General features: G+C 40.3%; 1 protein-coding gene across 1 annotated transcript in view; it reads right to left on the bottom strand.

Annotated features, from left to right (window-relative positions):
• The window catches only part of gabbr2 (gamma-aminobutyric acid (GABA) B receptor, 2), a 144,033-nt gene that overhangs the window by 21,979 nt on the left and 94,936 nt on the right, over positions 1–27,118 (bottom strand). Inside the window, exons 9-13 of the mRNA XM_026346953.1 lie at positions 24,023–24,103; positions 23,055–23,205; positions 22,605–22,737; positions 21,461–21,568; positions 18,114–18,236 (exon numbers count right to left, since the gene is read on the bottom strand). Coding sequence (XP_026202738.1) covers positions 18,114–18,236; positions 21,461–21,568; positions 22,605–22,737; positions 23,055–23,205; positions 24,023–24,103 — 596 coding nt within the window. The remainder of the gene's footprint in view (positions 1–18,113; positions 18,237–21,460; positions 21,569–22,604; positions 22,738–23,054; positions 23,206–24,022; positions 24,104–27,118) is intronic.

Here is a 27,118-nt window from a genome sequence, read left to right as displayed (position 1 = left end):
TGAAATGAAGAAGTACATGTGCATATGCAGCAGCTGGTCAATACACTCGGGAGTGAAGTGGCATGCGGTGACAGAGTTGACCTACCTACCTCTCATAACAGAGAGAAGCAACATAACAGAGTTTCTGTTAGAGTTGGATAAAGTTGGAATTCTGAATGTCCATGGTTCAGTGGTTACAACCCTCAATGGTTACTAGTTTATAGTTAGGCCACTCATTACTGCTGGTGCACAGTGTATTCAGGACACCTTCACATTCCTGAATTTCAAAATTTCTGAATCCTAATATCTGTTTAATTAAACAAATGACAGTACCAAAGTGTACAGGCTTGTAATGTCAGGTGGTCTCATCTTTTTGTGCACGTGTGTGCAAGCAAAAGCAACATCTATGCTTCATTAGTTTTCAAGTTGTAACAATTTATATTTATGTATCTGAATCAATGTATCTGATATGTAATACATCTCGAGAATTAATGAAGCACAAATGTTTGTTTTGCTTGCACAAATGAAGCGCAAACGAATGAGTCACCACGAGACATTTGGATGTTAATGAGGCTATGTTTAAACATATAATGTCTCATTTCTCAAAAACTGTGCAAGCACATATTTTAATTTTGCCTGCTCAAACAAATCAGATCGGTTTTATTAGCATCCTGATCATATAGGCTGCAAACTTCAAAGAGGCACAAAACTCAACTAAACCAGTGCAACTTTGTCTTGTGCACTTATTTTGTAACTCAACTTATTTTTGAAAGACTGGCTCATTAAAAAATGAGGGAATATAGAGACCATGGAAGAGCTGAGGTCAGGTAAGGTAAGTATGGATGCATAGAAGTCACCTTTTAAGTTAATGAGGGGATGTTTCTTTTGGGTGTTAGTGTGCAAATGCACCAACCCTATCCATAATGATGCTAAGGTCACTGTATGCTATTTCTCCACCAACCCATATAAATATAAATTTGAATGTGCACACAACAACCGCGCCGCTGAAAACAGCCTGAGGGAAAACAGTGGCTGATATTGTATAGGCTATTGAATAAAAACAGATTTACGGTAGAAGAGGTCACATATATATCTTCTGCTGAAGTGCACCTGAAAATTAAACTGTCAAAGAATTTCCAGTGTTTCATTTTCAAGTAGTTTGTTCTCAAAGCAGGTATTGTCCGCAGTAAAGCGAGCTCCATTTTCCATTTGTTAAAGTTTGACACGTGTATATGACACTAACGTCATATATACATGCAGAAGCACTGGAGCATACACAACTCTCTTTTCATTCAATTTTATCTCAATCCCTCACCAATCCAATCTATCTATGCTACAGCTCAGACAACAAGCCCATTGGACCTCTTTCACTGACGGTGGCTGTCTCTTCAGTCCAGTTAAAAGGGGACAAGAATGCCAAGAAAGTGCCTATTTAGAAAGGAGATCAAAAACGAGACAAATGCATTCTGGGCAAGCAGTGCCCTGTTGTGTTCCCATTTTAGCAGCAACACACGCTCGACACACTAATGGGCTGGACACCATTAGGGGTAACAGACAAATTGTGCGGGCTTGGTCTGGTGTGTTCACACAGCTTCGTACTGTACAGTTTTCCAAGATGTTTTTTTTTTATTAATTAATAGACACTGCTACCATGGCCTCATATTTAGTTCTGAACACACAAAAACATTCATGCCTCGGACATTTTTCTGCTGCTTACAGTCATGCATGTCATTGTCTTTCTAATTTGTATCGTGTGTCGTCTAGATCCATCACAGTGAGTGCCTCATGCAAAATTCAGTGATAATAGGTGTATGCATGAGAAACAGAGGTGGTGGGAGGCCGAGTCGAGTGACAAAATCTATTTTTTCTGGTTATGTTGTTGTTTTTCTCACTTTTTATTTCTACATTTTAACGCAAAAACATTTGGGATGCATTACTTTTTACCAATTTCTAGGATTATTTTCTTCATGGTAACTAAGATACCCTAACAGAGGGGATGGAGAGCATGTTTCCAGAGACAGACTGATCTCTATCCACAGAATATAGCATCAACTGATCGAATAGGAGATAAATGATTAGAGAGAGTAAACCCCAGCAAGGCAGAGTAATAGCTTCTCTCTGATGTCCCGGCCACATGGAGCTGGCAGTGTGACAGAGAGATTATTATTATCGTCAGATGGTCAGATGGTGGTTGTTTTCAGGGCTCAGCTGGTTGAGTTTGGCCATCGGGATCATCAGCAGGTGCTGCCACATCCTCCCTGGGCATAGACCCACCATTGGAGGGCACTGCAGGGTTACCTTCCCCAGCATGCAAGGTTGTGACTAGAATAATGCTGGAAACACAGGACACTTTTTTTTTTGGTTTTTTTTTTTTGCGCATAAAGGACTGTGCCAGATTTAGACCCTATCAGAGCTTATTTGAATGAAGTTGATGAAAAAACAAAGGCAGAAGGGAAGAAATGAAGAACAAACAACTATTGGACAAGCAACACCAAGAAGAAAGAAAAACAAAAGCGTAAGCAAGAACAAAAGGAGGAAAAAAAAGATGAGTGTACACAAGCTGTGGATTCTGTTTGAGCGCATGTCCTTGAATTAATTTAGTCCAAAATTTAAGAATAGAATTTCTACACTGATCGAGGCGGATTAATTAAAAACCATAGCCTTGTTAATTATACCCATCTATCTCAGGCAGATGAGCCCGCGTTGTCTGTCCCTCTCTGTGACGCTCACCTCAGCTACTCTGGCATTGTCCCACTTTAGTTGTGGCTCCTGTGCCTCTAGTACTTTTATACATCTGGGATATAAGTTCACATTGCAGATAAAATCATCAGCCCTAGTTTGCCTGCTTTCACAGGAGCTTGTACCTCAATGCCATTCTCGCTGACTCTTCGTACGTTTGGTTGCAGTATGTGAGGTCACATTCTGTTTTTTTTTTTTTTTTTTTTATTACTACAAGTTGAATTCTGTAAAAAGCCTAATGTAAAGTTCTTCAGAGCTAAGTTGGGACTGCACTGCAACAAAATGCTACTACTCCCTCACTGCCAGTTCTCATTTCGTTCCTTTTATCAGAGTAATGAAGAACAGCGAATACATCTCTTTCCCTCTCTCTTTCTTGCTCTCATAGCTTGTCTCTCCATTTCTCTGCCATCTTATCGATCCCCCAATCCAATCAGCCTCTTGCTACGTGAATCTCATTCTGAGGACATGGCAGCACATTTAATCTGAGCACCAATCAATAGCCCTATGTCTTCTGAAGGAATGCAAATTCTATATGTATTTATGTATTTAAAACTGCACAAACTTGCTGAAAAACCAGCCCTATAATAAATCAACTAGAACTGATGCTAAATCAGGACGGAGTAAAAGTTGTGACTCTATATTGTAGAATAAATAAGCATGACGAGTATAACAAAAAGAGTAAAAAGAGCATACCCTCAGTTACAAACATATTCAACATATTGCTGGCATACAAATTGTATAACTATATTAGTAACCTACTATATACTTTAAATTAGTCTAATTTAGAATCTGCAGTAATTATATGTATCGAGCAGCTGTCATGATGGGGTTTTTACTGAATCTCATTAGAAAATGTTGCTTAAAAAGTCACGTGATCTACATACATATCCTATACACAACAAAATGATACAGATAGATGAGGTAACAAAGGAAAAAGTGCTTGCAACATGACACCTCACTGCAGATACAGGACTGTAGTCTTTCTTTGGCAAATGCTGCACTGCTGTTATGGCTATTTTGAAACTGCAGAGCAATTCTTTTGTCACCAATTCATGCACACACGTACATCTACAGTACATCGTATCATTAGAGAAGAGAACAGGTGAGTCTGCAAGTGTTTCACATATTGTTTGCTCTCAATCACACATCACTACCTTCCTCTTGTACCTCCTGTCAGTAACCACTCTCGTTTTCTCGTCTGACCTTCTTCTCTACACCCTAAATACAAGAGTTGCTATTATTTAAATTCAGATTCAGGTTCAAAAAATTGTATTAATCCCAGAGGGAAATTGTTTTGCCTGCTTGTAGGTTGCTCTCAGCTCAGACAAACCAGAAAAGATCTACATATATTTAAAATAACATCGATAAAGAAAACTCAGTATATACACAGAATATCTAAGATGGATGAAAAAAGATCAATAATAATAGTCCAGGGTGAAATGACAACAAATATATGACATAAATATGACTGTCACTTGCCCACACCTTACAGAGGGAGGAGGAGTTGTACAGTTTGATAGCCACAGGCAGAAAGGATCTCCTGTGGTGCTCCGTGGAGCACTTGATGTTTTTCTAGTCTCTGGCTGATTTTCCTCACTGCATAAGATTACATTACAGCAATGAATATTATACAGCGTCACACCTGGAGAACAGACCCATTCATCAGCGACAGGAGGGCAAGATGAAAGACAGGTAGACAGACTTACACATGCATGCATAGAAACACCCACAGTATGACCGGGTGAAGGGCAGTAAAGCAGTCAGTGTTGCTCAGTCTGTCAGTCAGGTTAATTACCGGACAGATGGCTGTCTGAGATGCTGCATGGGTGTGGATGGCGTGGGGGTAGGGGGGTGGCATATCTGAAAGATACATCTTAGGTAAAGGTAATGCATTTACAAACGGAAGTGATAAGCACATGCACACACACACACACACACACACACACACACACACACACACGCACGCAGGTAAACCAACAGTCGATCAGCAGATTCCAACTACAGTATTTTCTCTTCCTCTTCCTCTCCTCTTTCACCTATTCTTGCTTTTGCTCTCTTTCCTGCCTGTTGTCTCGCTGCTCTCTCACTAATCCGCAGTGGCACATCTCACCATTCGAATCTCACGCGGTGAGCGCCTGCCTCGCTGCAGCTGATAATGTGCAATGCGCCACAGAGAAGCAATCAGATGATTTAACACAGAAATAAACAAGCGGTTTGCACATGACAGGTAATTCATCATTAATGACTGTAATTTTCAGTCAGTTCTGGCCATTTATAGTTAACATGTCAACAAGCTACTGTTGCTCTACTCCTTTGTGACAATCATACTGGAAAAAAAGGCAGAAAATCTTTCAGCATCAGCTGCTGCGGCTGAACGGCAGTAATGGCTGGGATAGTAGATTTTTGGTTGGAGTGTCGATTATGCTGACAACTTCATCTGTGATTTGTTAGATTTAGCAAAATGATAAATGCTTCTAACCTTAGTGAGAACACTGACTTTTCTCTGATGTCACTGCTTTGTTAAACTTTAAAGCCATGAGACTTCAGTACCAAAAAATGAACAATATTGGATGCTATGTATCCCTGTAAGAGGCAAAAGCAAAGCTAATTGGGTAGGGCATAGTTCAAGTAGCACCATATGGTTTACATCCTCCCCCTCCCATGATGTACTTTCCGAGCGTATTGATTGAGGACATTCATAATCTCCCTGTGCTCTTTGTGTTTCCGGAGGTTTGCGGATGACAGAGGTGGCTGCTGACATCGGGGGACAGAGAGGGAGGGGGGAGCTGAGAGCAAGCCCAAGGACAGCTTGTTACACTCAGTAGTGTAAAGAGGATCGCAAGAATGGGACATTTATTGGTCCATTTAGAAAATGATAGGTGCAGAGTATGGCAGCAATGGCATTAAAAGTAGATAAGAAGCAATTAACAAATATGATATATATCCCAAGATTTGTCAGTTGAACTAAATGCCCTAGAAATTAAGCCATCAATAGCTTAACACGTCACCACGTGTGGTTGTTTTTTTTACTTAGAATACTACTACATTTTCCACCTGAATGTTTAGATCCCACCCCTTACAACACCGGTTCTTTTTTTGTTTAAAGAGCACTATTAATAATGCCCAGAGCAATAGCAACGCTTTGACGGCCAAGCTGACAGCAAAAAGTGTGCGGGCTTGACTCTAAATAAACTCTAAATAAAAAAAATAAAAAACATAGCTGCACACTACGATCAAAGAAAGCGGAAAATTCACAGAGGTCGAATCCAATCTCACTGTGCTCCAAAGCCTGAAAAAAAAATCTCCTCTGGTCTCTTTGAAGAGTTAAATTTGTAAATGACAGGGGAGAAAATCAAAGGTTGGAAGAGAAGGAACAGAGGGTTTAAGCATAGGTACTGTTTAAACTCATACAAACACCCAATACAGTAATTTGATCAGATGGGCCAGAACACAAATGTCACATATGATCATACATAGAATGTCAGATCATTTACTACTTACACTCACTTGGGTACATGTAGCTGAAGCATCTAGCAATAAATCCTCCCTTAGTGAAGGTGAAAACTGAAACTGTTTTAGAGAAGATTCGATTCAACTGTATGTTTATTTTGGAGGCTGTAGTTTGTGCTGCCTTATGCAGACGTGTGTCTCTGGTATTTTGCCTTGCTTCACTGATGAAAAATGACCACAGCCTATATTTGAATCATCACAATCATTTGAATCATCTCTCATTAAAGGACTGGGTGACATTTTTCAATTTTCCGACAAACCAAAAAGTGCGAGTGCTGACACTTCAAACTTACAGCTACTTATAGAAACTAGACACACACACTGCATGTGGTTTTCTACTCTTGCTGCTATCCATCATGTCATTTCATATTTACAATGCCTTTAATATCAGCAAATTCAACCAGGTCATACTCCCCACATATAGTACATTGCATTAAACAGCAGTAAGCACAAAAGCACACAGCAACAACAGTCTGTCTCATCCAGTGAGTTAGGGGTGAGAGCGAGATGGGCCTAGCGCCAGCTTGTTGCAGCGGCGTTGGGTTTAATTATCTGACCTTCCCGTCGACTGGCTCACAGGCTCCCTGCCGATGGCAAGTGCTAATCAATGTCACCCTCGGCAGTGTGATGATAAATAACCATGACACCCCTTCTTCTCCCCTCCGCTCTCTTTCACTCTGCCTCTCATCACATATCTTCAACTTCATCTCCGCTAACATCTCTATCTCATAGTTATAACGGGTATGCTTGCAGCCCTCTCCTATTTTGGGTCCTTCACCCTCCTTGTAGCTGTTTTGCCACCTTTCTCTCAGTCTCTTTCAGCCTCTTCTTCCCTCTCACATGTTTATTCTCGCTGTACTTTCTCCACATTTCTTTCCTCATCTCTGTTTCTCCCTCGAGTCTCTTTGAGTCCGCTGTCATTCTTTCCTCGTCCTCCCATCTTGGTCTCTCTGTACTGCTAGTGTAAAGTCTGCAGTGTGCCAAAGGCTCAAGGTCTTGTGTAAAAGAACTCTTCCACTTAGCTGAATGTATTTGTATTCCTGGGCTCATAGTGCTGAGCCAGCATCTGTACTTTGGTCAACTCGTAGCAAAGTGCTCTCATCTCGCCATCACTGGCCGACCTCGGTGGTCTCCTATACCTGATTCCTTGGAGCAGTTGTGCATATGTGCTTAGTGTGTTAATATCTGTGTGTATATGTGTGATGTCAGTGATTAACCGTTCTCTAATCCACCTCTTCCCCCTCCCAGTGGCACTCAGGCACTGTATAGCACCTCCTTGTGCTTGAGATGACCACTGATCTGCACTATTGTAGGTGCTGAGTGAATATGTGTAACAGCATGTGGATTCACATGGAAAGTAGTTAGGAATGAGGGTGACAGATAATCACAAGATTTTCCAATAACACAGTTTTCATCTCACACAGCTGCTAATTTATTCATGGATCCATCACCGCAGTTTGAAGTTTTCAACATATTCTAGTTAATTTACATTATACAGAGGATAACTCTGGGCACATTCACAGTGTGTCAAAAAAACTACTGTTGAGAATAATGATCATGGCATGAAATGAGGGTTAGGTGTGATCTCGCTGTGCCACTCATGTTGTTTTGGGTAAAATGTGCTAAGTGGGGGCTCAAAAATCGAGACACAGGACAAGCAGATGTGCCACAACATGCACATAATAAACCCTAGATGCATAATTCTTATCTCTTGGAATTGTTACTTTTACTGTAGTTAAAGGTAGTCAGTTTTAGAAATATGAAATATGTATTCCATCTGTTTTACAGTTGTGTATGTGTCTGTACAGTATGTCAGGAGAATAGGGCCCTAAATCAACTGACTGACCAAGAAGGGGGAGGACAGTGAACTTTTTCTTCATCCTTTGAAAACCTGTTTTTGTGTATAAGTTGTTGTAGCATGTAGGTGGGATTTAATTGATGGTTAAAATAGGGCATTGTTAGTCATGATAGCAAACCTTGCGATGTATGGGCCAAACAGCTGTGCATGAGTGCACCTCCTCACCACATGCCTCTGGTACCACCACCTCCATCATCATCATCATCATCATCTTCATCATCATGAGGTGCATCGCTATCTCGAGTTTCTAACTAATCATGTCTCTGCCTGAGGCCAAGAAAGATGAAGTTGCCTTTTCCTTTGTGTGTGTGTGTGTGTGTGTGTGTGTGTGCGTGTGTGTGTGTATCAGCTGCTGAGCCATAATGGAATCCTCAAGGCTGTGGTTGAGCAGAAGAGGGAGAACATTGATGGATGGGTCTGGTCACTGATGGGGGGGTGTCTCTGGTATGAAAGTAAGACGGAGAGAGGGAGGACGATGGAAAGTGTGTAAGAGATGAACGGAGCGATGAAATGTGAGAAGAGGTAGGAAATGGGGAAACAGAGAAAACAGAAGGATGGACAGCATCACATTGATCCAAATAAAGGGCAAATGGGAAGCTGGATAACAAGGCTAAGTGTGTTTCAAGAGATCACACTAACAACTTCAGATATTAACACACACACACACACACACACACACACGGTCACTTAGACGTCAACAGGTATATATACAGCCACACAATAGATAAACATGCCTTTAATGTAATTTTCTGTAATTAAATGTCTTTTGTGAACTGGAACAGAACACAGTCTCCCACTGTATGTATGTCTGCATATGTCACATACTCATATAGAAAGGTGGGGTGGGAGGGAGCTAATATTTCTGTAATACAAATCTAATAATATTATCATGGTAATTATCAAAGTAATAACAAAGTAATACTCTGCTACTAGTAATACATTACCTTGACATGTTGCAAGACAAATGTGTTCAGGTGGGAAATGCAAATGAGTTTCACAGTAAGTTAGCTTACTTAACACAAGTTAGTGAACGAAAATGATTAATTTATCAAAGAAAATGCAAAGAGTGTCTGCAAGAACAGTTGACTGCAGCATCAGGTCGGTTTGCAATGAATAGGCTAATGAAAATTTCAATGACTGAGCTCTTCTTTCACATTCTGCTCAATAGAAGCTCAATCACCCCAAGACATATCCCTTTTCATATCATCAGAGAGCTTATTAAAAAACTGAGGCAGGGAAAATGACCACTTGAACTTAAATCAGTGTGATAATATCTATCTGAAATCACCTTTGGGAAAGAAATCTAGGTGTCTTTTTAGTGAATATTTAGTTGGTACTATGTTCGTATCTGCTTTCTGCTGAAACAGGTGGTTTTACATTTTGCAGCTCTGTTTAATGAAACTACTACTACGTGTGTTATCAAAATAATATATCCTAATATATGTATATATGCATACTACATCGTACATTACTATTATTAAAGCCTAAACTGTAACTGTAGGTATTTCTGATGTCACTTCTCATTGCGAAGATTCCTAATTGGTCAATTGTATATCCCTCATGCTCAATCAGCTGTTGCCTAGCAACTGTATTCTGGGGGAGCAGTAGGAGCAGCGTGGAGAAAAAAATGGCTGAGCAAAATTGAGAGGAGAGCAAAAGAGAGGTGCGGGTGAAGGTGGAGGTCGTGGGTAATGTAGTGTGTTTGTGCTTACTTTGTTAGAGAGAAAGAAAGACGTACAGAAAGGTGAAAAGGAAGGAGAAAACAAGAAGTCATATAGCACGTAAAGAAAGACACAAAGTAAGAGGTAAATATTGCCACCCAATTCCATTTTTGACAGATTCACTCGAACGGGCTCAGCCATGCACAGCTACATGTTCAATTTACCAGCTGGAGTGTCAACAAACACTACACCTCTGCAGCAATCCTTAGAGTGCTTTCCTGCATGATTCACCGATAACGCTGTCGGCTTACACATATCGTACAGTGTTGTCCCTCACAAGACAAATACCAGCGCATTGCCAAGCATGACAAAACCTACTGGGCAAATATTCTCCACCAAAATGATGAAATCCTGTGTAAATTGACACTTCTGTTGACATGGCAAGCTCTGCAGGTCCCCCTCATCGTTCTACCAAAAAACACACGGAGTCAGAGGTTTGGACAAAATACAACAACAACAACAACAACAAAACAAATATGAAGAAGTTTTCAAACGTCTGAACAACTTGTTGATTTAACACTGATTTCAGACGAGACAAGTAGTAAAGTTGAATGACTCCTTTTACAGACTCCCAGTGGTTTCTTTCACATACAGTAGCAATACAGGCCGAATTGGAAATGAGGCAGCTCTAAAATTGTCTCGGCTCTCCATGATTTTTTTTTTCAATGTCAGGCATTACAAAACAAAAATATTTTGATGTGAAGTGTCATTTTCTATCCACCTGGCTCTGAACTGTGACTTACTCTCACCTGGAGCTTTTAGCTAAACCTTACAATAAGAATATATTTATTGTCCACTTTGTAATTTTGCCTGAATCTCCTTAATAGATTAGTTTTTTTAGTTTTAAATTGTATCCCATTGTGAAGTTTGTTTTTTGATGTTCAAGAAAAAGTTGAACATATTCAGCTTCCATTTCCATCACTTCATAATGCAGCACTCTTTATGTAGGTTGAGGCTTTTGTCCTGTCCAGGTGGAGTTGAGTCGTGACTCCTTGTGCTGCCAGGGACATGTAAAAACAGGGAAGACTATAAACAGAAGCGGGTATCCCAAAGGTAAAACCTATGACACACTTACTTTAGAGGACCTCAAAATAACCAGCAAACATCAGAGCACCGTGGTTCTCTGTGCCGAGCACAAAAGTACGGCCAAAGTAGTGAGTCGATTTTAAGGGGGTGTTAAGAATGTAGCTACCTACAGCGGGGACACGCGTCTCACATTTGCCACAATACTAATTCTTGATACAATCTTATAATGCAACACGTGGACCAACAATGCCTTACTGTAGCCATAACAATGCATAACCATCCTTTTGGGACAGGAAAGCTCTTAGACGCTCACACGACCATACAAATCACCAAGAACGTGTGAGGTCTGTGTACCCTTCTCTTTTGTTCTCTCCCTCCCTTCCTTCTTCCCTCCAGAGGTGGTCGATGAGAAAAGGCCTAGGTGGGTGGTGGTTATCCCTTAATGACCCAGTTTACTTTGAAAAGGCATTGATCTCAGGCGGTGCTTTACTCAACAGTAACAAAGATGCCTCTAAGCCTATCTTAATACCATCTTAGCACTGTCACCGCTGCATGGATAATGCTGCAGATGACATTGTTGTGCAGGCTGCAGAATAAATACTTCAAGATTCTCAGTTCATGTCACATCATGTCATTGTCTCTGTCGCTGGGAATATGGCTACTCCCTGGATAAGTCTCTATGAAATTCAATTCAGAACCTGCTTAATCTGGACAAAACTGAGGTCAAACTTAGAAATATGCAGTGAATTTAATTTGAATGTTTGTTTTTTGTATGTTCTATTTCTTAAAGAGTGCCATTTGAATGAAGATTCAACTGGATTAAATGAAGTGTAAACAGGAACAGAGAAGGCTGATAGTGAAACAAGAGCATTGTGTCCTTCAGAAGTAGTTGACTGGGACTGCAGAGGAGAACCTGTGTGAGAGTGCAGGAGGAAGAGCAGGCGTGTGTGCGTATACAGTACGTGGGTGTGTAAGTGTAGATTTATTAAAAGATGATGCAAATGTTTGGGGTTTTTTTTAGTATTAAAGCTACCATGTAGCACATAGTTTCTGGCACCATTAGGCAGTTACCGACTGTAGCTAATTAAAATCAAAATTTGCAATTTGCAATATTGAAAGTAGATAATTTACATTGAACTTTCAGAAAACTGTGAGTGCAAACATTATATCCAAAATATTGCACAGAAAAGAGCAATAAGATATAGTATAGTACATAAAGTTGTAGCAAAATTACAACAGTCTAGCATACTCTCTGACTGACCTGGATCCGCACAGAGTCCCAGAGGTGCAGACACTCACTCATCTGACTACAGAAACTCTGCCAAGTCTAAATCCTTCTAGTCACTACAGCCACTTTCTCCAGCAGGGCTGAGTGTCTATCCAGAGTAGGATATGGTGAATGGAGATGAAAGAAATGTTTTACTGTGGCAAGACTAAAAGAGAAAGAGAGGACAGAAGGTAGAACGAGGAAAGAAAGAAAACATTTCAGGTCAGCATGAGTCTCGTCCACTGGTCATTTTCGATTTTTTTCTGCTTTTTCAGCACACTCCCATGGGGTAGGAGCTGGCCAAACAAGAAGAAGCACGAGAGACACAAGGTAGGAGGGTAGCAAAAGGTATGGAATGAGTACAGGTCTGTAAATAGAAAAGCAGCTCTCAACCGATGAAGTGAGAAACAGATGGACAGAAAAAAAGGTTGAATGAATTTTTCTGCCTTTTACTGAAGCTTAATGCACTATAAATATACAATATCTATGTAATAAGATTCATGAGCTTCAAATATTTTATTTATATGCACATGTTTTCAACCCACAGTGGAGGTAAAGCAAACATAAGTGCATCAGTTAACTATGCAGATCACATACCACAAAGTTCCCGGTAAAAAAATTCCAGGCAACGGTTTTCTAGACTGAAGGCAACTGAGCAGTTTGATGCAATAGTTTGTTTAGCCATGTATTTTATTTGGAAAATGTTTTTTTTTACCCAGAAGTAAGAGAAAATCCATCCTCCTTAAAATAGTCAAGAGCTAAACAGCTTTGTTCAACAGATGTACACTGGCAAGAAAAAGTATGTGAACGTTTTGGAATTTAATAGTTTTCTGAATTAGTCATAAAACGTGATCTGATCCTCATCTAAGTATTAACAAATATAATGTGCCTAAAATATTGTATGATCTTACATGTCTTTATTGAGAACAACCATAAATAACTCACAGGGCAAGTGGAAAAAGTATGTAAAACTGGAAAGAGTTACAAAGTGATGTCAAAGAGAAATTTTGATTTGAAAGCATCATCAACTGACTATGTTCATGACTCTACAGTAGGTAAATCATTGAACAAGCAGGGTGTCTATGGCAGGACATATTGACAGGGTTCACATACTTTTTCCACCATCAGTATAAGGCTTTTATGGTTGTTCTTAATAAAGAATTTTTTATTTTGTTATTACTTTAGTTACATCATATTTGTTAATACTCTTGACTTAGATCACATTTTAAATTTTACACAATATAAAATTTTGCTTCACATACTTTTTCTATCTGAGGTCTGAGCCACAGAGAGACACAACGTATGTCTGTGAAGGCCCTGGTGTTGCATTTCAGCTTTCACCCGTTTGCCTGTACTTGGCACTGAGATTTCAAACTCCACTTCTGATTATGAGGGTTCAAATTCAAAAGAATCATCATCATCTCATGAGCTCATAAATAGGAATGTTTCCACATGAAATGTTAAAAAGTGACTCATACCTCAGCTAGCTACTGTAAAAATATGATACTGAGAATAGACGAGTGCACTGTCAAAGCTGTGGGATAAAACTCCCCCTCCCTTTCTCGCTCTCTCCTTGTAATGCTGTGTACAGGTAGGGGCAACAGATTCGGGGAAGCACGTGCAAATGTCTGTTATTGATTCCTCAAACTTCTGCGTGGAAACATGTATCCTTGAGCATGTGAGTGTAAATACACCTTTTCCGCTCTGCTCAGTCGTTGAGTGAAGTGTGTGTTTTTCTATAAGAATGTTTATCTTCCCGACACGTGTCGCCATCCTGAAGTGGGTCCTAACCCACTATTTTTGTCTCATGGATCAACAGTGCAGCTCTCTGCGTTATGGATGTCAGAAACCATCGTCGTTGCCATGGTGATGCCACACTGCAATATTCTTTTGCAGCCTGCCCGCCTGCCTGGTGATGCTTGCAGCAGCTTCCAAGCTGGGAAAAATGACAGAGAAGGGAGGGGAAGGAAGAGGAGAGACTAGAGTAGAGGGATCTGCGGCAGAAACCACCAGAATGCTAATCATCCTTTCTCGACAGTTTGTCCTTCATTATGCAGGAGACAATGCCCAGGACCACAAGAGAAGACATTAACAGCATACGTTACCAAACAGGCATACGTGTAAAAACAAATCCATGCACGGGCGATTTGTACACAATAATGTTCACACAAGGTCATACGCAAGAACACAGACACACAAAGCAGCAATCACACAACTGGACACATACTGTACAATATGTGTTTACTGATCCTGCAACATGTGTCAGTACTGTGGGGACTTAATCTGATGATAATCGTCAGTCTCCCCTGCTGCGGAAACATCCATGCCATTAACAAATGCTCAATTATTAACGAGCCACAAAATGGATCTAATTGCCTACTGCAGCCCAACGTCGCCAACAACATTCCTACATTATTCCTGAAGCATTCAGAGTTATTTCCGCCCTCAGTAAACTCTCTAGGAAAAAAAACACTGGTATGCAGAATATTCTTGTGTTGTTAGGATTTAGGGGTCAGACCACTGTAAAGAATCTGGAAAAAGCTGGAGCTACAATTACCATCATGGTCAGATTGCCTTTAATCTCATCAACGTTTTTATTGAATTTACATTAAACAATGTGCAGATCAGAGGCCAGGCCGGGTTTAAAGAGGTTTGGGACAATGTCAAGATCACAAGTAGTTTTTGGTGAAGGCGAATCTGCATACTGTAATTATGCATATTACAGTACACCATATAATAAGAGTCGGGGGTTGCTTCCTTCAAAGACTCTCTATATGATCCCTGGCCCGATCATATTTTAAGTATTCCACAAGGATCTATAGCCAGCTTCTTCCCAGTTTCATTGTCTCACTAATAGAGAATACAAAAGGGGATCCTCTAGTCTGCCAATGGAAGCTCATTAAGCAGTGGAAGAGGGTTCAACCAAAATGACAAAATTACTTTTCTTATGTCTCCACTGTGCAAATCTTAGATGTGTAGCATGATCAGCATCATTTTATCCACAAGCTCAACTACAGCTTGTTATCCACTTGACCCATAAAAACCCAGACCTATTTCTTCCTAAAGGAAAATTATGCGGGGTAGGAAACAAACCAAATAGACCACGTAGAACACATTTCTTAAAGTGTTGGTGACACCCAATCAAGAGGATTATTTTACACCCTAATTACGCCTGGATAAAAACACATACTCCACTTGAAAAAGCAAAACTGTCCAGCACAACAAGGCATCCATTACTTCATGTTGTATGTTATGCTGCAGGACAGGACACGGTTTAAATACAGGAGGAAAAAAAAAAAAAAAACATAAAAAAGTGTGTCACCATGGTTTAAAAGATGTACTCTTATGTTCAGTGTACTATGTCTCTCTCCCAAACCACCCAAACTACTTAGATAGCATATGTTTTGGCACAGCAGGTAGACACAGCTCTGTGAAGCTCTGTGCGTTTACAGACATGCCCACAGGAGCACGATGTGAGAGCTCACAGGAAACTGGGTAACTAATGGTCCTTCTGCTAGCACCAATAATTGTTAGTCAGTCAGAGAAGGTCTCACTGGCTCTGGAACACGATGGAGACCATCCACCAGGGTCCCATTTCTCCTGTCCTTCACCCAGCGACTCCCATACCATCTAAGTGGGTGTTCAGGCCAAAAATAGCATTGTGTTAAATTACATAGGGACTATGTTGGTGGGACATGCTGCTGCAGGGAGTGGTATTCAGTATTCAGACTGACTGTTAACATTGTTAATATTGTGTTATAGATTACATTTTAAATACATTTGCAAAACATTTAAAATGGATGTTATGTTGGATTGTTGTGCGCTATGGCCTCCACTGAGCCAACACAACAGCTTCAATGTAATAAGGAGGAGGAGGACGTTGTGTTATTTGATGCAGCAATAGTTGTTTTAAAGCAGCTCTGTAGTGTAGTGCAATAGATTTATTAGATTTTCTTTTAAATTCCTTGTTTTTTACAATAAATAAAGTCTTAGTCTACATTGTATAATCATGTTCCCCCTAGCTTCCCCACCCTCTTCTGGATATTTGGGTTGCCTTCTGGTTTCTGGTCCCACAGGACAGGCCTGGAGGCCTGGGGCGCAGAGGAGCTCCAGGCTCCCTCTCTCATAGCTGAGCCGCAAGGGTCTACTTCTGCTGGTACTGGAAATCTGGCAAGCTGGGCAGCATGTGGAGCCTCTGCCTCAGTCCGGGCATGTAGATCCACAACCCCAGGGGGGATGCAGACTCCTGCACTGAGTGGTTAATATATTCACAACAGTCCCCTGGCCTGAGGCTTAGTGTATGAGAATACTCCGCAAGGATCCAACTGTGCACACTGACAACATTCACAAATGAATATGTAAGGCAAGGTTTTGTTGCCCCCTTTAGTCTGACTTCAATATAAAAGTAATCACAATGGAAATACAGTTAAGTATACCGTTAAGAGTACTGGAAATGGAGCACAAGAGTTCAAAAAAGTCTGGCAAAATCTCCTACTGCAATCTTTCTATTAAGTACTAAGACAGAAAAACAAACTGAGAAAAGCTGACCTGCTCCCAGTGCTCTTAGATAAGCGTTATTTATCACTTCACAGGATTTTTATTTAATTGAAGACACAAAAAGTCAGAAATGAGTGCTCCCGTTCCAGCCCCCGCAGGACCTTGGCAACAAGCAGACAACATCTATTCAATAAGATCAAAAGAATTCTCCAGAACAATCCACCATTACACCCTGCCTTTCACTGCACTGACTTTCTGATAACCTCTGTTCAATAGAACGGTCAGTGAGGATCCAACCAATGCTGTCAATTTCTGAGGACTTTGGGATCTTCAGAGGCAGTTAACAGTATTGAGGCCTACATACAGAGGTCTAGGCGACTGAACAGACAACTCATTAAAGTAAATCTTCACTTAGCTGTATTCATGATCCACGGTCTTCAAAGACAGATGAATTAAATTTAGTTGCAGTTTAATTATTGCTTTTGCTTGTCAGCTGTTAGCAGGAACAGTACACATATCTTCTGTTCCACTGAATTATTTATTAGCACATGCAGTCTAAAGGGAATTAAATATGGCAATGTAAAACTGGCTTTTGTTACTTCAACAATCCAGAGATCTTTATTTTGAAGTTAGATTGTGTGTTACTGTCGTCCGTCTCTTGAATTCTTACCTTACTAGCATTTTCTTGTTTTACATATGATGGACAAAAGTAAATGAATAAATTGAATATGTACAACATAATGTATGTGTCACATACAAATACAGTATCCCAGGTGTCAAGCATCCCTCACTGTTCCAGCTTTGTCACCCATTTTACTCATTTCAATGTTATTAACTGAATTAACTGCCCTCAGCTAAATGCAAGCCAATCTCTTTGTATAACAACTTAATACATCGAGGAGCTAATGACTTCCATGACCTGTTGGCTTTAAACAGTGAATCAATGCTGTAACATTTTATACTACAAAAACTCCACTGACTAAAGCAACTAAATTCTTAGAGAAGATACAGTATGTACTAATATGTCATACCTAACTGAAAAAACAATTAACACACCATCAATTAACAATGCAAGTTAATAACAATGCCAATTGAGCACAGAGTTCAACTCCCCCTGTACCAATCCCACTGAATCTGAGTCTTCTCTAATCAATCACTTCAAAGCAATGTGCATTTCAACCCCATGCCATGTCTCCAGCAACAACAAATTGATGCCAAGTGCCTCTTTTCCAATGGGCTTTGCCAATGTCTCACATCCAAGCTGGCAACTGTTCGGCCATGGGATAAGAACAGGAGGCAGCCATGGCTCACATCCTGACCCAAAAATAACAAGCACAACAAAGATGCTTGCGCTACGGCCCGAGGCACACATTTTGTTTGCCTAAACTTGAAACATACAGGCATTTTAGCAAGAATCTGTGTCACAGGGATTCTCCCAGCTGAGGAAAAACAGGGTGCATTAACATAAACCACGGTGAAGGACATAGATGTGAAAAACATCAAAATGCACACTGACCTCCAAGCTGTATTCTTCCACAGTTCTCTTAAGTGGGTCCACAATCTGCCAGCAAATGAGGATGCATAAGTCGATTAGCAGCATCCCGCCAACGATAATCAACAACTTCTGGTCCTTTATGATCTGGAGGGGGAAAAGAAGATGGGATGCATGCATTAGCCGAGTAGTCTACACCTGCTAATGTTATGTAATAGTATGTGTGTTTGTGGAGCCATTTCAAACAACATTTCTTATTGGTCACTGTAATTATGTGAACCAAATGATTCTCATCCCATCTCAGGACCGAGAACCCTGCTGGTTTCATTCTAACCATCTAATCAGTTACTAATTACAATGTATTTAGCGGCAATTAACCACCTACCAGGAGAGAAAACCAGTCAAACTGTGAGTCCAAAATACCAAGACCAAGACTTTCTTTTTCACTGTGATACATGTATATTTAGCAGACTGTACTTCATTGGTCCAGGACTGAGAAATATTGGTGGACATTCAGTTTCATCAAGACAATGTCACCAAGCTGCTATTTTGTTTCCTTGTGGCCAGAGAATGTGGAAAAGATCCACCTAACAAGAGCTAATGCTGTCAATCAGTAAAGCTCCTCTTTTGTACTATGAACTTTAGAGGGATGAAAGCCATGACCTGTTTGTGATCTTTATTTATAATAGCGTTTGACTGTCTGGAACTGCAGATCAAAGGAAAGGTCATGGAGCACAGGCTGGGCTATGTTTGGAGAGTATCACATAGCCCAGATGCAGAGCAGTGGTCTTGCACAGGTCTCTATCCGCTGGTGGGCTCAGCATTAGATGCATGAAGGGAATTGTTTTTTGATCTGTAGTTGTTTGGTGGTGCTGACACTGAGCAAATACTGGCAATACGAGGGAGATGGCTGCTTGAAAGCCAATGCAAAACCATTTGACACTAAGATGACAACAATAAAAAATAATACTTAGATAACTAATGGAATACAATCTGGTAAAATCTGGCTAATGAAAGTAATAATCTATTAATCTAACAAGTAAAACATTGTAACGAAGTTCTCCAAGATGTGTGATATTTTAGGGAAAATTACAAAAAAGCTCTACACCACCATCTGTTCAACTGTGATATGTAACTCTGCCAACTGAGTCTGTTAGACAAACTATGTAATGACTCTAAATTACCTGAAGTGTTATCTACTATTTTGGTTCCCCCACTAATATTGGCAGTGTGACACAGTGGCAGGCGAGTTTTAGTGTTTCTCTTTCTACTGATGAATTTGATTGACACCAAGCGATTTAAACAATTATTGAATGTGCACGCCCCTGACATGACTGAGAACAGAAATACAGAAACGAGTTTATCTCTCCGTTCTCCATAACTAAGCAATTAGGCAGCCATTATTGTAAAACTGATTTGGATGTTAAATCAGGGACTAGCTGTCTCTGCTGCACTGTAACAACGGTATCTTACTACTGATCTATCAAGATCCAGGAAGTAATGTGAAGATTGTGCTCGTGTGTGCCAGAGTCATTATGTGTGTGTGTGTGTGTGTGTGTATGAATGTATGGAAGTCTAATGTGCTAAAAGGTATTTGTGCGTGTTTGTTGTAATAGTTGCTTCAGGGACCTGGATGTTTTTGTACTGTAAGTGTGTATGCTTGTAGTAGTGGTAGTAGTGTGCAGCTGTGTGGTTTTGCAGAAAGGGCACTGACTGACAGCACATTGAATTCCTGCACTAAACTCTTTAAGACATGAAGAAGTGCAGGCTGTAGCCCACCGAGCAGAATCCTTATCGAACACAGCCCTGATTTACACTCCCTGCTCTCCTAGTGCACGAGAAAATAGATGGAGGGGAGGCTGGAGGAAAGAGTGAGGGATGCACTTCCAGCCCTACTGTTTGAAGAAAATATGGCAAACACTTGTGCTTGTTCCTCCCCTGATGGCGGTTGGCAGAGATTTCAGGGAAGCAACAGCAACTATCACTCTACTGAAGCCAAAGCACCTGCACTCGATCAGTATGGAGGAAGTGTGACGTGTGTGTGTGTGTGTGTGTGTGTGTGTGTCCTCCACTCAGACCAATGCCTTGAAACGACAGGGAATCCATCCTGAGGTTTAAGGGCGGTGTGCAGTTGGAGTGAATACTGCTTTGAGGAAACATATGCTTCGTCTATGTTAGCAAAGGAAAGCGGGTGAAAGAGGCTGAACTGAGCAGAGATAATTAGCTGTGAAGCGTCGGGGGCAAAGCCCCTGAGCTCGCAGAGGGAAAACTGCTTTGTTTTGCTCGAATGATTAACTACAATGAATAAAAGGCCAGGAACAGTGTCATTCATTTTGAAAATATCTGCACTAAAACAATGCGGTGGTGACCTTGTGTTGACCTGGCCACAAACCTGGAGTTGAAATTCCAATTCAAAGCAAATGTGGAACCCAGCCGTGGCGTTAAGCCTTTATCTTTATCTGGCCTTTGCCCAGTTTTTCCAACTTTCCCCTTTTCTCTTTACAGTATCCAACCTACTTGCTTTGCCATTCGTGCCACAGTGTTTGTCTTGTACCCTATTCTGCTCTGTTGTGCCTTCCTCCTTCTGTTGCTCCACCCTCCCCTCTGCAACTACTTCCCTGTATCCCTCCAACCCCTCAGACTCTTTGATCAATCTCTCTTTCCACTGTCTCTGGCAGGCCACCCACACTTCCTCCAAAATGCAAGAGGATGAGAGAGTGAAAGAGACAAAGAGAGGGAGAGAGCAAGATCTATAAATACAAAAAAGGCTGAGCGCAGTGAACTCAGCACCACTTTATATAACTAGGCCAGAGAAGCAGATGGTGTCAGATGTTTAAAAAGCCATTTATATTTCTGAATCTTTTTTTTTTTTTTTTTTTATAGAAGAGAAGATTCTAAAAGCAGGTGCCAGGGGCTGCCAGTCTTTCAGAGTGTTTGTTCAAAAGCGTGAGTATGAATCCAAGCACCCACACACCAGTGTTGGGCTTTCAAAAGGCGTACAGGCGTACAAAGTGGCACGAATAATACAATGGGGTCTACATGTTTCAATGGAAGTGCTTTTGGTTATATGAACTAGTAGTTGTCCTATCTAACAGAAGCACATAAAAAGATAAGAAAGAAAAGGTTCAGAACCATGTTAAACCACGAAGGATGATATGTATCTAAGGATGTCTGCTTTTATTTAGAACGAACAAAATTAATAAGAAAGCACATTTGTCACTCGGAGGCACTCGAAGCAACAGTCCAACAATATATTGGTATCAGTTAAGGTGAATTTCTAGTATAGCTCTACAAAATCTGAAAATTTAAAAAGAAACATTTGACGAGGTCCTCTTATATAATTGTTTAAAATATAGAACATTTTTCTATACCTTCTTCTTCATTTTCACATTTTTGAAGATGGCGTGCACCCTCCAGGTCTTGGCAAACATCGCCCCGAAAGCTGTTGTGTATCCAACAATGAGAATCCATGTCCGAACCTATCAGAACAAAAACAACACACATAATTGTGTCGTCTTAAACTGGTGATCAAGGCAGAAAACAACATCTGATCTGACAGGTATTTGCATTTTTCTCGAGAAGTTCATTCAAAATAGCACCGTGATGCATTCTAAAAATAAGAAGCTGTCAGATTTATTTTTCGTCTCCAAGTGTTGAGCTCTGGGAGAATGTCCTGAACCATGGAAGCTGTCACACTCCTGAGAACATTTTATCTTAATGAGAAACAAAATGTAGGCCTTTTACTGCTTTGGCACAAAGGACACTGCTGACATGTTTTAAAAGCTTGGGATTTGAACACAGCCATGAAATCCTAATATATCTACAAAGTCCACTTTTGTGTCTTATGTGTTTGTTTTTACGAGTTGTGTCTGTGTGTTAATCCCTTCTTCGCCACACACACTATATATGTCTACACATTTAGCCTTCCATAACTAGAAAACAATAAGGCCAGGCCGGGACAGAGTGCAAAGTAGAGAAGACAGTAAAAACTTTATCTGAAGCGACTAGATCTGTTTGACATCTGCAGCAGGGCTTCAACCAGGTGGTGGCAGCTTGAGGCGTACCCTGTCCAACATTATTTTAGTATGCCTGTGTGTGCCTGGGAGGGTGGTATCTCAGTGGAAACCAGTCATCACTGTAATCAAAACTCTTTAATTAATCCAGCATCTACATAGTCACACGGTTATGCTACCTGGGGGGGTGGGGGAGACACTTAATGTGCTCCGTGCTAGATAGAGAGCAGGAGAGAGAGACTGAGTCAGATTCACTTATAGTTAGTGTTTCAGTGGGATTCTCCATATTTTAGTTCATCCTAGATATCAACAGTAAGAAAATGGAAGTTATTGAATGTGTAAAGTTCATTCACTGAATATACTGAATAAGTCATTTTTTATTTCTTTTTCCATGTTGCAGCATCTCATGAATAAATTGCTGCCATTCTTTAACATATGTAACAGTAATCAAACTAATTGTTAATTCATAATTGGTACTATTTTAAATGTTGAGGGAACTCACAGTGCAGAGTGTCTCGAACTCTTTGTCAGAGACAAAACCTCCATCCAGACCAAACAGGAAGATAGAGGCATATGATAGCATGCCACCTAGGATGATCAGGTTGTTCATGTAGGGACTGGACATCTTGATTAGCCTGAAGAAGAACATAGAATTGTATTTTATTTTTCTTATAATACACTTAAAAAGACATCGTGAAAAACTGTGAAACCTAAATAAACTGCTGTAAAGTATAATATCCTTTCATAGACAGTAAGATGTTCAACATTTGAGTAATACTAAATCCCCCATGATTCCTTCTACACTTCCTTCTCTATATTTTCCTTACACACTTACCCCTCATTTGCTTTCCCAGAGCACCCCATGCTTATTTAATGTATGTCCCCTTTAACAGCTAATCCTTAAAATTCATCTACTGTACTAGCTGCTCCTCTACCAATACTGTATGCTGACCTGTGGTTGCGGTTCTTGATGTTGAAGAACAAGAAGGCCCCAGCCATGAGCATGCCCAGTATGGTGATGGTGGACAGGATGCTGTAGAGGGGCACGTTGATGTGTCGGCGCTGCAGACGCACAAATGTACGATCTTTGGGAGGCTCCACACCTAATTAGAGAATGTGTTATGCAAAAAAAAAAAAACGTTTTTTTTAGACAACCTCACTGACCGAATCACACATTTTTACTTTCTCTATTGAGCTTTTGCTTTTCACTTACTAACTTGAAACCTGTCTCCTTCAAATCTTTTTCTTTTCGACTACAAAATAGTGACACTGAAGCAGACATCCAGTTATTTGAGATCCATTTCCTGGTCCTCAGTCTCCCCTAGTTGAGTGCATGTATCTCTATGCTCCACAGTCAAGTTATTGTGGTTAGACCCTGCGCTCTCTTATCTTTTACTCTATTTTTCTCCTGTCAGTGTGCCAATCGATCGCAGTGGCATCATCTTACACATCTCCACTTACTGTGGTCAGGGATGTGGAAACAAGCATTTTAGATGGCACTGTCATAGAATGTATGTGGGGCAAGGCCGAAAAGATGGAGAAAGGGTGGGAGGGTGAAGAGGGGGAGAACAGCCAGGGGGATCAAACAAATGACAAACTATGTCAACACAAGCAAACACAGGAGGGATGAAAAATAGACTGGTAAATAATTTAGCTGAGAGTGGATGGGTTAGAGTGGCACTGGAGAGGGGCCAGTCTCCGCACTGAGTGGCGGGAGTGTCTGAGGATGTCTGTGTGAGGAGGGAGTCTGCATTCAAGTGAGCGAGTGAATGAGTGAAGAGAGTGCTGGGCTTGTACGTGATGCCTTTAATGTGCACAGTATATAAACATATAACGGCTGCATCTGGATTCATTTTGTCTCGGTATCTCCTCAGACTATCACGTTCAGGTGCATACACACATTTCCAGCCTTCTTCATACCTTGGAACCTTATGGAGTTGTTGATGAGGTCCAGCACATCAGCAATTGCATTGTACTCTCCAACCTTCACTTCCTGTCCCTCTGTTAAAAAAAAAAAACACATACACTTAGATATTAAAACAAACAAAAAAACCCAGGTCAAAGTAATAAAGTCCACACTGCATAAAAGACACTAAAGGAAAGGTCAAATGTCAACAAATTTGGATTCTCTGACAAGTTCTGTGAAATGTTTATGGTGGCCAACTTGATTCGACAGTGTGAAATAATGACTCACAGATGCAAAACACCTTGCTGGGTTTATAAAATATAGCTCCAGGCATCCTTATTTGGAGAAAATGTAACAGATGCTACTTTAAGTGAACAAGTAAATCTAATTACAACAGTAATTGGACACAATGAAGAATAGCCCAACTTTAATCTGTATACTCTGGCACAGTGGCGCAACCTTCTAGAGAGCTTTAAATCATAGGAACATCTTACAAAACCCATTAGTAATATAACAAAATACCCATAACATAGGATTTTAAGGCACTCAGTAAGATTATCTTTTAAGATTCTCCACTGGTAGCTTTCAGATGCAGCTTAATATGACCAGGAAATGGTCTTGCTCTTTTATATACAATCTCATTTATCAGTTTATTTTACCTCAAGGAAACCTAAAAGGCAATGAAGAAACCATATCACACCATATCTGTGAAACCCTATCACAGAAACCAGCTAACAGCAAAGACATAAAAAAAAAAAAAGCAGCAAGTAGCGAGAGCAGTCGTCCAATACACACTATGAGAAGAACCCTCAGCTGATGAGGACATAATAAATAAATGCAGCCCTACTTTGGTATTTATATTGCAATTTACATTGACTTAAGCATTTTCCAAATACAGTCGAGGGATTGTAAACTGTTATACACCCCCAGCCTGTAAACACCACGGTCTCTGCGGAGTTCTGTTCAAACAGAGCAATTTCACAATTTAGTGTTTTCTCTTTTAGAAACAACGATGACTCCCTCAGGTGTAATATTGGAGGAAGCATGACCTTGTCAGACAAACCTGGGTCTCCACTCTCCTTCATTCATAAAGATTACTCACTTAGAGTGTACACCAGGGAGGAGAGAAGCAGGGGATGGCAAGAGAGGATAGATTATTCCTTTTTTTTTTTTTTGGAAGTGCTACAAACAACCTCCAATTTCTTCTGGTGTGCACTCAAAAATCTCTCTCTGCTTCTCACTGTTACCTCTCTAATAGGCCCATTGAACTTCTCTGCAGCATTGTCCTTGACTAGGAAAATGACAGATAACATCAGCTGCAGCATCACGGGCACTGTGTTCCCCTCTCCTCCCCTCTCACTGAATCACCTCATTTGATCTCCATCTCTGGCATCAAAGCACACAGCAAATGTTGGAAATGTTTGACAGATGAGTGATTATTTTAGTACAGTAAATGTAATGTGCACAAACAATTTGGTTCTCTAAAACTATGTTGTTTCCCTTGACATCTCATGCCCTTTGGATTAGTGACAATAAACAAAAAAACTGTGTTTTTCCTGATCATAAGGTAAATTTGATCTTAAATAAAAACTCTGACAGAACAAATCACTGAAAAAATGGCTGAAAGGCTCTGAATTGTTTTTGGGTTTTTTTTATTTACTGTAGTAGTAGTGTCCTAATCTGATTAATTTTTTTTTTCCAGAGGTTTTAAGAGTTTAGTTAAAGTTGAGTTAAAATAGGTGATGTCATGTATCCCACTCTAAACAAGATTGAAAATTGAACTATGTCAGTTAAAAGAAAATATTTTGACTTTAATTTAGAATTATTTAAAGTCACTGAATCTGAACTTAAGATAAATAAGTTATTTCTTCCAAACCTTTTTTTGCCGCTAATGGGAATTTATGTTACTGAAACCAGGTTTTCAGAGACTTTAAATACAATTAAGTGCTTTGCAGATTGTTTTGGAAACCAAAGTAATGCTCGCAATTATTGTTACTCACCAAAAACCAATGTGTGTCCTTGTGATCTTACAACATATTTGATGTTTAAAATATTGAATTGCTTTTAAAATAACAATTTAATAGTTAACATTAATTGATATTATACATAATTTAACATGTATCGCTAAAGATCTAAAACCCAACGCCCCACATATGATACCTGATATACATATATATATATATATATATATATATATATATATATTTGAATCGTGCGGTATATATTATTTAATATATATTCTACTTACAGAATGACAAAAGCCAGGTTTCCTTATCTACTATGCTTGGTAGTGTGTTGATTTAAAATGGGCTCTCAGAGGGACTGTGACTGTGATCGAGACCTCTGGTAGCCAGCAATCTCTTTTCCCCATGAGACACAGTGGGAAAAGGAGCCATCGAAGCCCCTGACTAAGAAGAATGTCTGGCAGGGTAAAATGGAGGATCAGACACTGAGGACAGAGGATGAGGTCATGTTGAGGATCACTGCCTTTTGAAAAATTCAAGCTGGGACTGTCCCTCCTGTTCTCCACACCCTTCCCAGCTCAGGCTATTGGTGTGTCAAAAGGGTGAGAAATTCAGAGGAAGGAATGACAGAGTGAAGGTTAAGAGGGGATGGGGGGGGGTTAGGGTTAGGGTTATATGGGTGATATGGCTAGAAGAAGATAGCTATAGCTGTAACTGTACTGTAGGGATGAATTTGATTGAAGAAAATCCTGAAGGAGACTTACAGGACAGGGAAACAAAGACAAAAGAGGGGGCAGCAGTGTGTTACAAATGAACAGAGATATGTGGCTATGATTCAGATTAAGGTTTCCAAGTGAATTCTCTCAAAATCTCTAAAAATCAGCCTCTAACACTCCTTTGTTATCAAAAGCAGCCAAACCCAATTTAAAGTGACCGCACCATCACCTCCCAGCATAACGGGCCAACCCGCCCTGGGGAATCTGTGTGTCTCTCTCACAACCACACACACACACACACACTGTACTCACATATAAGCACTTTCCTTCACTCTGTTTCATCATCCTCTAATCATAGCTTTTTGTGACAGCATCTGTGTCCCTGTTAGTGCTCCTCCTGCTGTTTGGTTTTATTCTTGCAGGTGACATA

Source organism: Anabas testudineus, chromosome 11, assembly GCF_900324465.2.
Source record: "Anabas testudineus chromosome 11, fAnaTes1.2, whole genome shotgun sequence".
Classification (NCBI taxonomy): Eukaryota; Metazoa; Chordata; class Actinopteri; order Anabantiformes; family Anabantidae; genus Anabas; species Anabas testudineus.
Note: the sequence above shows the minus strand (reverse complement) of the source record. Positions and strands in the feature narration are given on the sequence as shown.